Source organism: Acipenser ruthenus, chromosome 14 (genome assembly GCF_902713425.1).
Source record: "Acipenser ruthenus chromosome 14, fAciRut3.2 maternal haplotype, whole genome shotgun sequence".
Lineage (NCBI taxonomy): Eukaryota > Metazoa > Chordata > Actinopteri > Acipenseriformes > Acipenseridae > Acipenser > Acipenser ruthenus.
Genome location: NC_081202.1, coordinates 28,642,486 through 28,659,272, shown reverse-complemented (window position 1 = coordinate 28,659,272; position 16,787 = coordinate 28,642,486). Strand labels below are relative to the sequence as shown.

At 36.3% G+C, this 16,787-nt stretch overlaps 1 protein-coding gene across 3 annotated transcripts in view; it reads left to right on the top strand.

The window, feature by feature from the left end:
• The window catches only part of lrriq1 (leucine-rich repeats and IQ motif containing 1), a 60,558-nt gene that overhangs the window by 22,599 nt on the left and 21,172 nt on the right, over nucleotides 1-16,787 (top strand). For 2 of the 3 annotated variants that reach the window (XM_034032620.3, XM_034032622.3), the window contains exons 17-22: nucleotides 1,653-1,878; nucleotides 8,068-8,187; nucleotides 13,431-13,520; nucleotides 14,783-14,901; nucleotides 15,584-15,670; nucleotides 15,896-15,984. In XM_034032620.3, the coding sequence (XP_033888511.3) occupies nucleotides 1,653-1,878; nucleotides 8,068-8,187; nucleotides 13,431-13,520; nucleotides 14,783-14,901; nucleotides 15,584-15,670; nucleotides 15,896-15,984 (731 nt within the window). The remainder of the gene's footprint in view (nucleotides 1-1,652; nucleotides 1,879-8,067; nucleotides 8,188-13,430; nucleotides 13,521-14,782; nucleotides 14,902-15,583; nucleotides 15,671-15,895; nucleotides 15,985-16,787) is intronic. The other variant, XM_034032623.3, reaches the window with a different exon arrangement.

The window sequence follows — 16,787 nt, the reverse complement described above, 5'->3', positions numbered from 1 at the left end:
TTGAATTAGTGAAGTCCTTATATAGTAAAGTATAGTACATATACAATCTGATGCCAACATGGCCTATCTGTGAAATACCAAAATCTGTTACTATCTAAATTGTGAAAAAATAAGGCAGCACTGTACGTATACTGTGGTGCCAATAAAAACTGACATACTGTGGTTTCAAATACTCAGTGAATCATTTAACTCCGTGTTCTGTTAGTACTTAATTAAGCACTTGACTAAAGCATATATACATGGTAATAATATTGAAATTAATAGGATAGTTAATACTGTATTTAATCTCTTTAAGAGACAACAAAACATTTTAGTCAAATTTAAAACAAAATGTACTCAGAATTTGAATGTATCCATTGGTTATATGAAGTGATCCCAATTTTTTTTTTAACCTAAAATGATAGCTCACTCGAAAAAAATAAAAAGTTGCAGTCAATCACAACTCTCTTTACTAATAAACTGTCAAAGAATGACAAATATACTGGGCTGTTCCAAAACTAAGTAATCTGTCATTTTGTGAGTTTGACTTTGAACTCAATGGTACTCCTATTGCCTTAAAGGGTACATAAGGACCTTTTTATTTTATTGTGTTACATGTTCCCATGTGTTGCTACAACTGTTTACATAAGGTGTGTATATTGTTTTGATTTGTGTTTTTTTTTTTTTTTTTTTACATTTTGACAACTTTTAAATTGCATTCCCTGCCTCAAGATGGCTTCCCATGTACCCGCATGGACCTCTCAGAACGACATTTCCCATAATCCTCCTACTCACTGGTAAATCCATCTCAGTTACATATGAGCAGGAGGATGATGGGAAATGTAGTTCTGAGAGGTCCTTGCGGGTACATGGGAAGCCATCTTGAGGCAGGGAATGCAATTTAAAAGTTTAAAAAGTGGTCAAAATGTAAAAAAAATAAATAAATAAATAAAATCTAAACAATACACACACCTTACGTAAACAGTTGTAGCAACACATGGGAACATGTAACACAATAAAATAAAAAGGTCCTTATGTACCCTTAGATAATTCCTGTATTTGTTTGTACATTATTGAAGCCCACATGAGCTAGTGCATTTATGTATGTCATCTGCAACAAACACTAACTGTTATTATGATAATGGTCTTTTTTAACCAGTTACCAGTTAGCAACCCATAATTATATTCTGACAAATAATAAATCGGCTCTTTATGTAATGACACTGTGAGCAGCTGTTAAATAAAATCTCTTTCTCTCTTCCTTATGGAAACAGGTTAATGTAGTGAGAGACAATTAGCACTAGAGAGCACTCTTTAGATATGAAATGTTTTATGACCCATGTAATACTGTACCACTTCTGTGCAGCTGTGAGTTTTATCAAATTATGTGTTGGATTTGTGATAGAGACCGCAGTCCATGTAATACTTACTGTAGCCAAGTTTAGAAAACTAGTGTCAAATTTGACTGAAGCTTTAGATAGTGATACCAAAACACAATTTACTATAATCTTCCCTTTCTGGGTTAGTGAGAAGATAACTACTGCATAGTGCATGCTATAATGCTATTGTATGTAAGTAGAGGTCATTGTATGAAGTACTGTTCGAAATTATGGAAACAGTCAGCAATATTGTACACTCAATAGCATCAACTGTGTCAATTATCTTTGTTACAGCTTGGCAGCAACTGTTATCCAGAGCCATTGGCGGGGCTACCTGATTCGCAGAGATATCCATTTGCACACTTGTCGGCATGCTGCTGCTATGGTAATTCAAGCAGCTTGGAAGGGATACTGTATCTGGAAGAAAAGATGGCAAAAGAAGGACACTTCTTGCATGAAACATGTTATAGCAGGAAAACGCCATCTGAATGTTGGGGAAAAGGCTGCCACAATAATCCAGGTAGGCTATTATATAGCTTCTATATAGGCTATTACACTGCACAAAAATGTAGTTGGATGCTTCTGCTACAAACAAGAATGTTACTGTAAAGTGTTGTTTAAAAATATAGCTATTTACAAATGCATTAAAACAAAGTTATAGGTCCCGAGTGGCGCATCCAGTAAAAACACTTGCGTAGAGTGCAGGATGCGCCCTATAGTCTGGACGTTGTCGAATCCAGGCTATTCCTTTGCCGACCGAGGACGGGAGCTCCCAGGGGGCGGCGCACAATTGTCCGAGTGCTGCCCGGGGGGAAGGAGGGTTAGGTCGGCCAGGGTGTTCTCAGCTCACCGCGCACCAGCGACCCCTGTAGTCTGGTCGGGCGCCTGCGGGCTTGCCTGTAAGCTGCCCAGAGCTGTGTTGTCCTCCGACGCTGTAGCTCTGGGTGGCTGCATGGTGACTCTGCAGTGTGAAAAAAAGCGGTCGGCTGACGGCATACGCTTTGGAGGACAGCGCGTACTCGTCTTCGCCACTCCCGAGTTAGCACGGGAGTGGTAGCGGTAAGCTGAGCTAAACAAAAATAATTGGACACTAAAACTGGGGAGAAAACAACAAAAAAAAGAATTGGTGACTACTGAAATTTAAAAATAAATAAATAAATAAATAAATAAATAAATAAATAAAACATAGTCATCAAAGCTTTTGTTTTCAAATGTACATGTACTGTAATATCCAATTTTGTCATTCTGGAAATTATCTATTACACTGTATTGTTTTCCCCAAGGTACTAGCTAGGAGCTTTTCTGAAAGTTTCTCTTACGAAGCAACAGCTCTGATATCTGTATGACTCTCTACATAAATTGTTTCTAACGGAAACTACTTGAGCCAGCATTTAATTGTTTTAAAATTCTAATGTCAGACCCCCGTGACAGTGTAGCGTCATGACACAAGCCGTTACCAGCAGAAAGAGAGACTCAGAGACAAGAAAGCTGCAGCAAAGCACTATTCCGCACGTTTATTCACAATAACAGACAAACAAAAACACATTATCAAATCAAAAGGCACAAGGGCCAAAACAACAGGTCTACACAAAACTCACGGACATAAGCCTGCGAGCTTGCCTGTAAGCTGCCCAGAGTTGCGTTGTCCTCTGACACTGTAGCTCTGAGTGGCTGCATGGTGAGTCTGCAGTGTGAAAAAAACGGTCGGCACGGGGGTGGTAGTGGTGAGCTGAGCTAAATAAAAATAATTGGACACAATTAAATTGGGGAGAAAACTACTACTACTACAAAAAAAAAAACTAATTGGCGACTATTAAATTAAAAAAAAAAAATGCAAAACAGCCTGAATGTAACCATTTGTTATGCCTCCTAAGGGAAGAATTCCAAAATGAAGTGCAGTACTTCACAAAAGACAAGGATACGCTGTACATCTTTAGTTTATAGTCTTTTTTTGTTGCAAAGCCAGTTTTAAACACTTCCTGCTGAAAAAAATAAGAGTAGCAAACTTATTTTCCATAGAAGTCAAACTATATTGGATCTGCCAAGTTCTTGGCTTAGTCTAAGTAGCCTATTTGTACTTAAAACCCCCCAAAAAAGAACAATAAATTGGGTATAAATTATTCTCAATGTGCATAACTTTCCTGGCCTGACAGTGATATAAAATCAGATCAACAAGTAGATACGCAGCATGTGTTCTGAGAACATTCAGAGGTTTCACTGATATTTTTTTTTTTTTTTTTTAATTCGTAATCATTGAAAACATTATGATTTAGGCTTGGAGTGTAACACAAGGCTAAAATGGGTTTGGATGACACACCTGGAGTTGTCAAGCACAAGGTTTTAAACTCCAGATTGTGTTACAGCCATGTAACTCACTGATAAGTCAGCAGTTGTTATTTAGAATACTAATTGAATTGAGAAATGACAAGAAAGTTACTGTATAGTATAGTAAAGGGAAATATGCGCCTTAAGTGTCTGACTAAATGTTGATATACTGTTTGTGGCAATATTACTGGTTGGCTTCTTGAATTTTACCACATTGACATAGTTAAAAGTTTTTAGTGATTTAATCTTCATGGCTAGCACAAATATTTTATTTGTATTCTGTTTTCATTTTTGTATTGTGTGCTCTTGACATCTATTGCCAGGTGTTTGTTTTTGGTTACGGTACTAAGTAAACCAACATTCGAAGTTTGCTTTAGAGCAGGGCTTCCCAACTCTGATCCTGGGGACCTCATGTGCCTTCTGGTTTTCAATTACTTAACTAAACCCTTAATTGAACTAATAATTTGCTTAATTATTTTTTTAGGAACTGAAAACAATTTAAAAAGGTATAGTTAAGCAAATTATTAGCTCAATTAAGGGCCTAGTTAATTGAGAGCTCAGCTGGAATGAAAACCAGAAGACACATGGGGTCCCCAGGACCAGGGTTGAGAAGCCCTGCTTTAGAGGGTAGGTTGTTGCTGTTTCTTTATAAAATCCTAAACAACTACTAATGCCATCTTCTCATTCCTTCATCTATCATAGGCCGGGTTTCCACGCAGTTTAGAAAATCCAGATTTACTCTCCACTGTCATGACTTATGTGAGGTAGCACACACATACCACACACATTCCTCATGCTATAGGAAGTGCAAGTCTAAAACATTGTACGACTTTAAAAGGTGGGTAAATCACCTCACGCTAAAAAGCTGTACAATTGACCAAAAACTCAGGTTTCTTTGCATGGAAACATGTCAGAAAGCCGTGCCTTATTCTCACGAGACTTCAGCATTGAAAATCCTGTTTGTGAGATAACCTTGCCTAACTTTCTGCTATAAAAATGGCAATGAGATTTGCTGGAATAGCCCTGGCACACTCGTTGACTAAGGAAAAATAAGCATACAGCACGAGGGGTTTAGAGACCTCTTCAATTAGTATTTTTTTATATGACACCATTTATTCAACGTTTCAAAAAATGTCCCTTTAACTCAAAAATTGATTGTGCTTTATTTGTTTTATAAGCAAGTTACTACAAATAAATAAATACATAAATAAATAATGAAGCCCATTGCATCCTTTACACTTTTGTTATCTTTTGTTTGTTGATGGGATAGCCAATTGCTTTAAGCTTAGGCTTTTCTGTCTTTTAGCAATAAGATGCAATACACTGTACACTAGCCTCTACAAGTAGCATCTATCTCATGGGTACCTACCAAGGACAAAAAAGTCAAGTTTGTAGCCCAGAATGTATTAAATGAGCATACCTGGGAATTGGTGCCAGTGGATGTATTATTGCTGCAGGCTACCGACAACACCAGTCTTGTGCGACCACCTAGAGTTGAAGTAAAATCTCTTAAACCTAATTCATTGAGCAAGATTTGTTTTCGAAGAACGAAAACCTGAAAAAGAAAAAAGAAAAATGTTGGTTCCATGAATTTGTTAAAAAAAAAATACAGGGCTAAACATCAGTTTGACGCCAGACTCACATAACGAACTTCCAGAAAGTCCCGGGTGGATTACTGTCTACTGAGAAATTTGTTGAACTCGTATGGACTATTGGTATACTGGATCCACAATAACAAAAACTAAATCTACTATTCTGTTATTTTGTTTGTACAATACTCCATCGTGTATCCACCCGTCACATATCCGCCCTAACAGTTTATCCGCCATGATCAAGCTCTTCAGCAACGTTAGTTTATTATTGAACAGAGAAGATTAGTTCAGGAATTGCAGAGTCTACCAAAGTTTTTGTACACTGTGTTGTTTGTGCTCCATGCGCTATCATTGCTGGTTCAGTGTATTGATATGTAAATAAATCCTGTTCGTCTGCGGGGCGTATCAACTTCTTGGTCTCCTGCCTGTCACTCAGCAGCGAATGCACGCACCCACATGGCAGACGGCTACTCTGTCACCAGCATTAATACCCTGTATCTAAACAAGGGATTTAAAGCTCCCTAATAAAAGCTGAATCTCAAAACTATAATTGTGTGAATATAGTAATTGTTACAGCTGTGTATAATGGTATTTTAAACAGGATTCATGTATTATTCCTTTTACATATCCACCCTTACTCTGGTCCCACCTCAGTCGGATACTCGACGGATTATTGTATTTGTGTAATAGGTCTCGGATTTTGTTTTATTTCCTGTACTTTTTGGTGGACAAATGAGGCAGACTGCAGTTACAGTGCTTCAACACAAACTAAAAACTTTGTGGAAATCCAGTTTAAGAAAGCTGCACTATATCTGTAATCGCGCAAGGCCAAATTGGAACTCTGATAGAAACATTTAAATATACCCTGTTATTATGAATTAGGTTATTTTCATTTAGAAGGAGAATGTCTCTCCCTAAAAGAAAACTACAGGGAAACCAAAATTACCAAAATGTACTACCAAAATAGCGTGAAAAAAAAGAGACTTATTTTTCTTTTTCCATTGAAAGTGGTTCAAAGTGGTTCTCAACCTTTTAAGGCTTTTTCCATGTACCAGCGACAACCTCAAGCCAGAGATATATTAAGTTATATTGTTACATTATACACTGAGAAATACATTTTTAAAACCTAATGCAAACTTCTCTTTCAAGAAATTCAAAATGTAATAAAAAATGCTGTCACTTGTTTGCTTAAAAAAATCAACATATTGCATGATAGACCCTAATGTATCTTTAATTTTATTGTACACCCTCTACCGTGGTATATTTATTATGTCTAAAGTGCATGGAATAACAATTAGGACAGAGCATACCTCTAAAACTAAACTTCTATGTTGTGTCTATAGATATGTGTTATGTGTCGATTATTCAGCATTGCATTACATAAGTCATATACATATTTATGACTTTGCTGTGTAAAAGCTCACTTTCATTATCCAGACATTCATAAGGTTTGTGAACAGATGTTTTAGATGCACTCAACAAGTTATATTAGGGAGGATTCCAAATGGTAATTTGAGCAAATGAAGCCAAAAGTGTTTAAGGCATCCTGTGGCAGGGTGGTCGAGTGGTGACATCAGGCCAGAGTCAGGAAAGAAAAACTGACACCAGATAGTACTGCAGATGCAAAAAAGACGCGGCATACGCCGTTTATTTAAATACAAAAATAAAATAAAAAATTAAACAGAAAACACTGCTCACAGAGTGAAAATAAAAGATTTAGACAAAAACAAATCTCGCACACAAATAATAACTATCATCCAGGTTAGGCTGGGCACCTCGCCTACACTGTTCCTAGATTTCAAATAAGTTTCTCTCGCCGCTCTCGTTCTCGCTCCTAACACCCACCCGGAGTGCAGCGAGCTGCAGGTTCATATGCAGATGACCATCTCCTGATTTAGCAACAAATTAATCACTTAATTAATTCGGGAGATGGCCACCTTCTGCACAAGGTTTTTTTTAATTACTGTGGATGGGGCTTCCCATCCACGCTATTAAACAAAACAATAACAAAACGCAGCTACGCCGTCAAATATACATAACAATACAACAAATACAAAATAATAAACTGCACAGGGGTGGAGGGGTACCCTGTTCTATAAATAAATAAACAAATCAATGTACAGGGCTCCTCGCCCTGTTACACATCCATATTTAGAATGAAGCATTAGGCTTCCCAATAGTTTGCTCTTTCCATCAATCTTTTACCTGGAAAACTGAAATTTGTTTTATCCTGTTTAATAACTGAGCTCTACTCTTCTGCAATATATATATATATATATATATATATATATATATATATATATATATATATATATGTGGAAAGTTGTGTTTATGGTTTGTCTCCCTGGTGCACCTCATCGACTTTTCCTGATATTTCAGAAGATTGCAGGTTTTTACCCGAGTAAAGATTGCATGTTTTTACCTGAATACTGCCAGTACATTTCTTTGTACTTGATACCAGTTGAAAAGCATCTTCGTTTTTTTCTCCTCTCTATATGTGTAATAGACCTCTAAGGATTTGTAAAATAATTAATGAGATGACCCAGATTTGCAGTAGTGGGAGCTATAAGATTCCATTCTGCTTACTTGTGAAGTCTTTCCACTGGGAATTTTAAGATTTAGAAGCAAACTGGCGTTCCATTTGTCTTGCAGCTTAAAACGTCATGCAAAGTTCAGAAAACAGACCACTCAGCAATTAAACAGAGGTTACCATGTTTTATCTTCCTGATGGGGTAATATATAATATTTAGATTTAGGTTTGATCTGTAGCCCTTTTTTTTTTATACATTTAGGCAGTTTGGAAGGGCCATGTTTTGCGGAAGAAGTTGGCTTCTGCACTCGCTGCTGCTAGAATCAGTGAAGTAGATGATGATTTTGAAGACGTGAATGTGGAAGATTTTATATTCGATGAGGTATGTAACACATTGACATAAAAAATGTACAATGCATTTCCCCAAACCTATTATTACTATTCAGTTGTTGTCTGTTGTCCCACTTGCTTGCCTTTCCTCATGGTGGATTGTTTCAAACATCACTATCCAAAAGTGTCTCTCTGGGTGAGGTAGGTTTCACAATTATAAAAGTTGAATTAATCTGCATGTTAACATTATCATGGTTTTACAGCATATTAAATTGGTTGACACTGTAGTGTATGTATGGTAAATGTTCAGACGCTGTTTTCAGGCTTCCTGATTTAGCAATGGGCACTAGGTTAACCAGTGATTGAGATCTCATGTTCCTGTTTTGCTCTCCCAGAAATGTCCCACATTCTCATCAAAAGTTAAATTCCTCTGCTTGGTCTCTAGAGTGGCACACTAACATGTGTTACGTTACTGTCTTATTGTTAATTTTTACATTCATAGCGTAATGCCAGTAAGTTACAAAACTTTGTGAAAAATGTTATTAAAATGAGAAAGTAATTTGTTTTTAAAATAAACAAAAAAACAATCACACAAACAAATGCTAGCGGGGGAACCACAAGCTGCTTTGCTGTATGAGAAAGTATGCAACAAGTGGTGATCCAACCAAGATAACCCACAAGCATGTAACACTAGTTGGCTATCTAGACTAGCCATCTTGTAGTCATTCTATTTATATGAATTATTTATTTCTTAAGTAATTTCATGAAAGAAGTGTGTGAGTGGGGCACACACACCACAGACCTGCAATACTTTATAATAACATTTGAGTAATATGCTATAATAAAGTTTCATCTGTGTTAGTTTATTATCGTAATTCCTTTTTTTTATTATTGGATCAAAAAGGTATGTGTTGTTAGCCTTAAAGAGTAAGTAGCGGGATTCTGAAAAATATAGTGTTACACGTCCCCACGTGTTGCTCCAACTGTTTAAATAACATACCTGTAATTTTTCTTTCATTGTTAACACCCTGACAACTTTTTACACATACTCTGTTTCAAAACTGTTTTCAAAATGGCCGCTCTAGAGCACTGGTGTTTGAGATCTATCCTCTAAATCACTGCAGGAAGCGAAGGAGCGATTTAAAAAAAACAAAAAAACAAAAAAAAAAGTACTCTGGCTTTTCAGTTACGTACCACATCATGGATTATTAATGCTGTGCTACCTGTTTGACAATGTGGGCAATAATCTTTACACTATCAGTGCACTAGAGCAGACATTTTGAAAAGAGCTTTGAAACAGACTGTAAAAAGTTGTCTGGATGTTAACAATGAAAAATGATAGGTACATTAACATTTTTCAGAGCCCTGCTACTTACTATTTACAATTTGCTATGACCATAAGATTGCTATAACAATAAACTTGTATGTACAGTACGTACACTGTCCAATTTCCATTCACATCATGTACTGTGACTTATTTAACTATTTGGGTTTTCAGGATCATGTTATCACAGCAATCAACCATTTATTAATACTATTAAATTAGGCGCTGGATATCTTTTCTGGCTTTTTTTTTTTTTTTTTTTTGAAGAAATCCTAAATGTCCGAGCATTATGAATACATGAGTGTCCAAACATCACATGCCACTTTTCTCTTTTGTTGCTTGTGTGATAGCAGCACTACTGTACATTCAACAAAGTCAGCAGATAATTGTAACTATACAATGTCTTTCATTGCCTATATACCTATATCAGTCTTAAAAAGAAATCATGTTAATTATGTACTTCGCCTTGAGGAAATTCCAGTTTCTTCCAGCACAATTTCTGCACTGGTTTCTAATCAACTGTAACAAACCAGTTGATTAGAAACCAGTCCACATCTTATGCTGGAAGAAAGTGGAATTTCCTCAAAGCTAAGTACGTCATTAAAATGCCCAACATAGATTTTACTTGTCCAGGGGATGCATATCCCCTGGACAAGTAAACTAGAAAGGAAGGGGGGAGACCACATCAAAACAATGGCAGCAACTCAGGTAAGACAACTATTAAATGTATTTATCTAAATGCTAGAAGTCTCCGAAACAAAATGCTAGAACTTGAAGCTACTGCACTAACAAGTAACTACGATGTGATAGGTGTTACAGAAACTTGGTTGTCTGAGAGTGATGGAGACAAATATAATATTAGTGGGTACACACTGCATAGGAAAGACAGGCAGGACAGAAGAGGCAGAGGGGTAGCGCTATACATAAGAAATAGTCTTGAAGCCCAGGTGTTAAATCTGGACAAAGAAAACAATGCCGAATCAATATGGGTCAGAATAATGGACAAAAATTCAAAGGGCATAATAATAGGAGCATGCTATAGACCGCCAAATTCAGACGCTAAGCAAAATAATCTGTTATACAATGACATTCAAAATGTGTGTAGAAAAGGAGAAGCCATACTAATGGGGGATTTCAGCTTCCCCCTTATAAAATGGGAGAACCCGGTGGGGAGCACGACGGACGAAATTGAAATGGTGGAAATGACAAATGACTGCTTCCTAACACAATTTGTCAAGGCACCGACTAGAGGGGAGGCATGCCTTGATTTAGTCTTTTCAAATAACGAAGACAGAATAACTAAAATAGAGGTCAGAGAGCCATTGGCAAACTCAGACCACAACATGGTCTCATTTGAAGTATTTTTTAAAACCTCAAAAGTAATGATTAAAGCTAAGGTTTACAATTTTAGATAAGCAAACTATGAAGGTATGTAACAGAGACTAACAGAAGTAGATTGTAGTAAAATAGAGAAAACATCCACAGAAAAAGGATGGCTGTTTTTTAAAAATGTAGTACTAGAGGCGCAAAACAATTACATCCCAAAAGTAGACAAATCTAAATCTAAAACAAAATGGCCAAAATGGTTTAATAGATCAATTAAAAAAAAAAATATTCAGAGAAAAAAGGCACTTTACAGAGCGTTTAAAAGGGACCAAAAACAAAGTACACAGAAAGAGTACTTGGAACTGCAAACACAAGTCAAAAAGGAAGTTAGAAAGGCCAAGAGAGAGATAGAAATCATTATTGCTAAGGGGGCTAAAACCAATTCCAAAATGTTTTTCCAATATTATAACAGCAAGAGAACATTCAAAGAGGAGGTTAAATGTCTAGAGACACAAATGGCAAAATCATAGATGAAGAAAAAAAAATAGCAAATATATTAAATGATTACTTTTCACAGGTTTTTACAAAGGAGGACACGGACAACATGCCTCACATGTCGACCTGTTCCTATCCAATTTTAAATAACTTTAGCATAACAGAGGCAGAAGTGTTAAAGGGACTAGGAGCTCTTAAAATAAACAAATCCCCTGGGCCGGATGAGATCCTCCCAATAGTACTCAAAGAAATGAAAGAAGTTATTTATAAACCGCTAACCAAGATCATGCAACAGTCTCTTGATACAGGGGTTGTACCGACAGACTGGAAAATTGCAAACGTAATACCGATCCACAAAAAGGGAGACAAAACCGAACTAGGTAACTACAGACCAATAAGCCTGACTTCTATTATATGTAAACTTATGGAAACTATAATAAGATCTAAAATGGAAAATTACCTATATGGTAACAATATCCTGGGAGACAGTCAGCATGGTTTTAGGAAAGGGAGATTGTGTCTAACTAACCTGCTTTTTTGAGGATGCAACATTAACAATGGATAATTGCAAAGCATATGACATGGTTCATTTAGATTTCCAGCAAGCTTTTGACAAAGTCCCACATAAAAGATTAATTCTCAAACTGAACGCAGTAGGGATTCAAGGAAATGCATGCACATGGATTAGGGAGTGGTTAACATGTAGAAAACAGAAAGTACTGATTAGAGGAGAAACCTCAAAATGGAGCGAGGTAACCAGTGGTGTACCACAGGGATCAGTATTAGGTCCTCTGCTATTCCTAATCTACATTAATGATTTAGATTCTGGTATAGTAAGCAAACTTGTTAAATTTGCAGACGACACAAAAAAAGGAGTGGCAAACACTGTTGCAAACACATGCAGACAATAGAGAAAAGTGTAAAGTACTGCACGCAGGCAATAAAAATGTGCATTAAAAATATCATATGGGAGACACTGAAATTGAAGAAGGAATCTATGAAAAAGACCTAAGAGTTTATGTTGACTCAGAAATGTCTTCATCTAGACAATGTGGGGAAGATATAAAAAAGGCCAACAAGATGCTCAGATATATTGTGAGAAGTGTTGAATTTAAATCAAGGGAAGTAATGTTAAAACTTTACAATGCATTAGTAAGACCTCACCTAGAATATTGTGTTCAGTTCTGGTCACCTTGTTACAAAAAAGATATTGCTGCTCTATAAAGAGTGCAAAGAAGAGCAACCAGAATTATCCCCGGTTTAAAAGGCATGTTGTATGCAGACAGGCTGAAAGAATTGAATCTATTCAACCTTGAACAAAGAAGACTACGCTGTGATCTGATTCAAGCATTCAAAATCCTAAAAGTTATAGACAATGTCGACCCAGGTGACTTTTTTGACCTGAAAAAAGAAACAAGGACCAGGGGTCACAAATGGAGATTAGATAAAGTGGCATTCAGAACAGAAAATAGGAGGCACTTTTTTACACAGAGAATTGTGAGGGTCTGGAACCAACTCCCCAGTAATGTTGTTGAAGCTGACACCCTGGGATCCTTCAAGAAGCTGCTTGATGAGATTCTGGGATCAATAAGCTACTAGGAGGCTGTGTGGTCCAGTGGTTAAAGAAAAGGGCTTGTAACCACGAGGTCACCGGTTCAAATCCCACCTCAGCCACTGACTAATTGTGTGACCCTGAGCAAGTCACTTAACCTCCTTGTGCTCCGTCTTTCGGGTGAGACGTAGTTGTAAGTGACTCTGCAGCTGATGCATAGTTCACACACCCTAGTCTCTGTAAGTCGCCTTGGATAAAGGCGTCTGCTAAATAAACAAATAATAATAATAATAATAATAATACTAACAACCAAACGAGCAAGATGGGCTGAATGGCCTCCTCTTGTTTGTAAACTTTCTTATGTTCTTCTTATGTTCATATATGAACAGTCTTTCATCCTGAATGCCAGAGTACTTTGACACTGAAAAATAGTTTACTACTTCTACCTTTTGTTATAAAATCATTTTTGCTATGCTTTGATGTACAAATGGGTAAGGCCAGTGGTGTTTCTGATATATGAAGTGCAAACATCAGGAAGGTATTTGAAAGAGTTTTTTTTTGTTATAAAGATTTTTATCTTGGTGCGGTTTATACACAGGCTGCTTTGGAGAAAGACTGGATAACCTTGGATTCCACCCGCTTCCCTTCAAAAATACTGCCACTCTCAAACCAGCTGCATCGGCCAAAGGTAACACAGCATGGAAACTTCTTAGTCTTCAGTCTTTCTTTATTCCTTGAGGATATACGGTACTGCTGTGATTAATACTCAAATTTATTACCTTGAAAAACACAATTACTTTGAGAAGCCTCTAACTTCCTCTGCATCACCAGATGTAATTTTTCAACCAGCCCTTTCTTTGTTTGCTTGATTTTTTTAAATGTATTTATTTTGGATGGCTTTCAGTACTTCACATCACGGTAGCAACACATTGATGTGCAGCAGCTGTGTGTGTAGGCTGTAATTAATAAATGAGAAAACAACTGGGGGAAAAAACATACAGAAACATATCTCTGTTACTGTATATTTGTATACAGTTTTACACCAAAAGCAATAAAAAGGTTCAGCCTGTTCGAGGGGTCAAAAGTTTAGCTAAAAATGTGTTGACATAACGGGTGACATAATGACATTTCCAATATAGTGACACCTAACGCAAGTCTATAGCTCCAATGAAACAACCCTAAGTACCATATTTGGTATCGCTCATAGGTGGTACGGTGTTACCTGTTGTGTGGTTTGTCTCAGAATAAATCCAAATAAGTATAGTCACCATTACATTGGGAATAGAGTACATGTAATGGTATATCTTTCATTTTATGTACAGCAATGCATACAACTCACTAGGGAATGCAACATAAAACATTGGATAGCCTATGTGATTGCTTACAAATTCTTCTATTGGTATTATGAGACCCTCATTCTTATTGGTGCTTTTATCACTGTTCACATCCTTAGTTCCATATGAGCTGAAATTATATTTAAAATGTCCATTACATTGTTTGTGTTAACACATGCCAGCACACAATCTACAGATTTATTTTTCTAAAACTCACTCATTTTAAATTCATCTCTACAAGTCCACACCATGTTTTGATAAAGTGAACCCTATTAGGACAATACTAACAAAAGTGTTTTCTATCAGTTTGAAAATAAATTAGTTTGGGAATTAGATGTGATTACAGTGTGTAGGAATATGTGTAAGAATCCCTGCCAAATCCACATCAAATACTGTACTTTTTTGCAGATCAATGTTACAAAACTCATATCCGTATAAGTTAATTTAAAGTAGAGAGTAATTTGTATATTTGGATATTTTGATGTAAAACAAATTAAATAATAATAGTATAATAATTTGTATTATGTTTTATATATATATATAGGGCAGCTGGCTCTTTGAGCTAAAATATATATATATATATATATATATATAATTTTTTTTTTTTTTTCAACAGCCTCCAAACCACCAACCATTACAGTGGCAGCCACAGCAAGCATGGTCAAGTACAGACACAGAACCAGGATCACATAATGAACAGAATGTGTTATCCCTTAATACACAGTGCATCAACAGGTACCTATTAAAAGCAGATATCCAGACAAATCCATTATTATTGACTTGTATATACTCAACAACATGATCAATTTTTAGATGGGCTACATACATTTTCAAGACTTGCATGTGTGATTCAAATGTGTTCACACATGTTTTAATTCACCCTTTTTCCTTTTAGCAGGTCAGAGCATCAGCAAGAGGTTGATTTGAAAGTATTAGGAGTGCGATAATAAATACTGAGATAGTAAATTGTAATGCATTGTGAATTCCTGTATTTTATCAGTGATACTGGTTAAAACGAAGACCAAAAAGTACCCCAATGAATAAGTCCCAGTGTAGTCTATTGGGTGCAGTACAGCTTGTAACAAAATAACTTAAATAATGCAAAGTTAGTTAGTGGTAGAACTCCAGGCACTATTTCACAGGTTTACATTTTGCAGAGACATAAGGGAATATTATGAACACACTTACTTGTCAATGTACTTTTACAACTGTGTTGTTAATGATGCATTAAACTACTTTGCTGACATTAGAAGTCCCACTGCATTTCAATGAACATTTATCTCATATTGTGGTGAAAATGCTTCAAGAAATGTTTCTCCTCCTCAGTGCACCTAGAGAACAGGGGCTTTTAGGACTAAGTAGTCTGAATGCTCAAATGTAGCCTATATTATGTTCATGTTGTAATTCTATTTCTTAGTAGACCCCAGAGTAGACCACAATCAACAACACTAAAAACTAGCCACATTCAGAAAAGGAAAAAAGAAGACAAAATTTTAGAGGAATGGTAAGTCAAGAATGCTTAAGCCAGTTCACGTTTAAATATATTAATGTTAAAAAAAATGTATGGCAGAGAATACTTTACACCTCTTTATGTACAGTAGATACTTTACCATATCATTTTTGTAACAGCCTCCTGAGACCATTGTTTTACCAGAGATAGCTATAAAATAGCCTTCTTTATTGCTGATTTAACTAACAAGAGGTTTCATATGGTTGTCTTTTTCTGCAGGGGATTTACAGACAGCAACACAGCTCAGCAGATGCTGAAGCGAGCACAGAAAATGAAATCCACGAACGAAAAGCAGAAAAAATTACTTGGTGAGTGTCTGACATGTAAATGTAGTATACAGCAGAACACATTAGCAAGAAATCTTGTGTTGCACCATTTGTCTAGCTCTCATTCTTCACCTATTGACTTTATTAACCCTTTGCCAGGGTTTGCACCAGCTACATTTCAGTTATCTTTATATAAAGCTTGTTTCTGCAGTCTGTGTTTCTTCTTTAATTTCTATAAGCCTTTTTTTTTATATACTTTCATGGTTTGTTATAATATTCTTATATTTTTTAGATTCAGGAATTAAGGCTTACTGAGAGTAAAGTAATTAGAAGCATCTGCCATTGCACTAGAATAGTGACAGAGTCTTCTGAAACATCAGGAATTGTAGTCTTGGATACAGAAGCAACTGCCAACTGGAGATGCCATTTGCAAAACAAATTACTTAGTCCTGTGGGGGGACCTAAGTGTGTGCTACATGTCAAAGGTGTTTCTTTTAAACAATTCTGTCTGACAAATGCCCTGCCCTTTTGAAACTACCTGATATTTTGTAAAACAATCTTTTTCTGCTTTTCAGGCTTAGGTTATGTAGTCTTCTCTGCTTCATAATATAACTCTGCATATCTAATTCTAGCCTACAGTCAAACAAATTTTCTGTCTTGTGCAAGTCATGTTGTGCTGAGAATATTTCAACCAAACACAGGTACTCCTTGTCAACATATTATATAACATCACATTAGCATTATTTGAAATAGGAGTAACATATATAATTATGTATTCACTTGTACAAGAAAGCGGTTGTAGGAAATTGCTAAATTTAGTGAGGGCCCCATTTCAAAAATCCCTC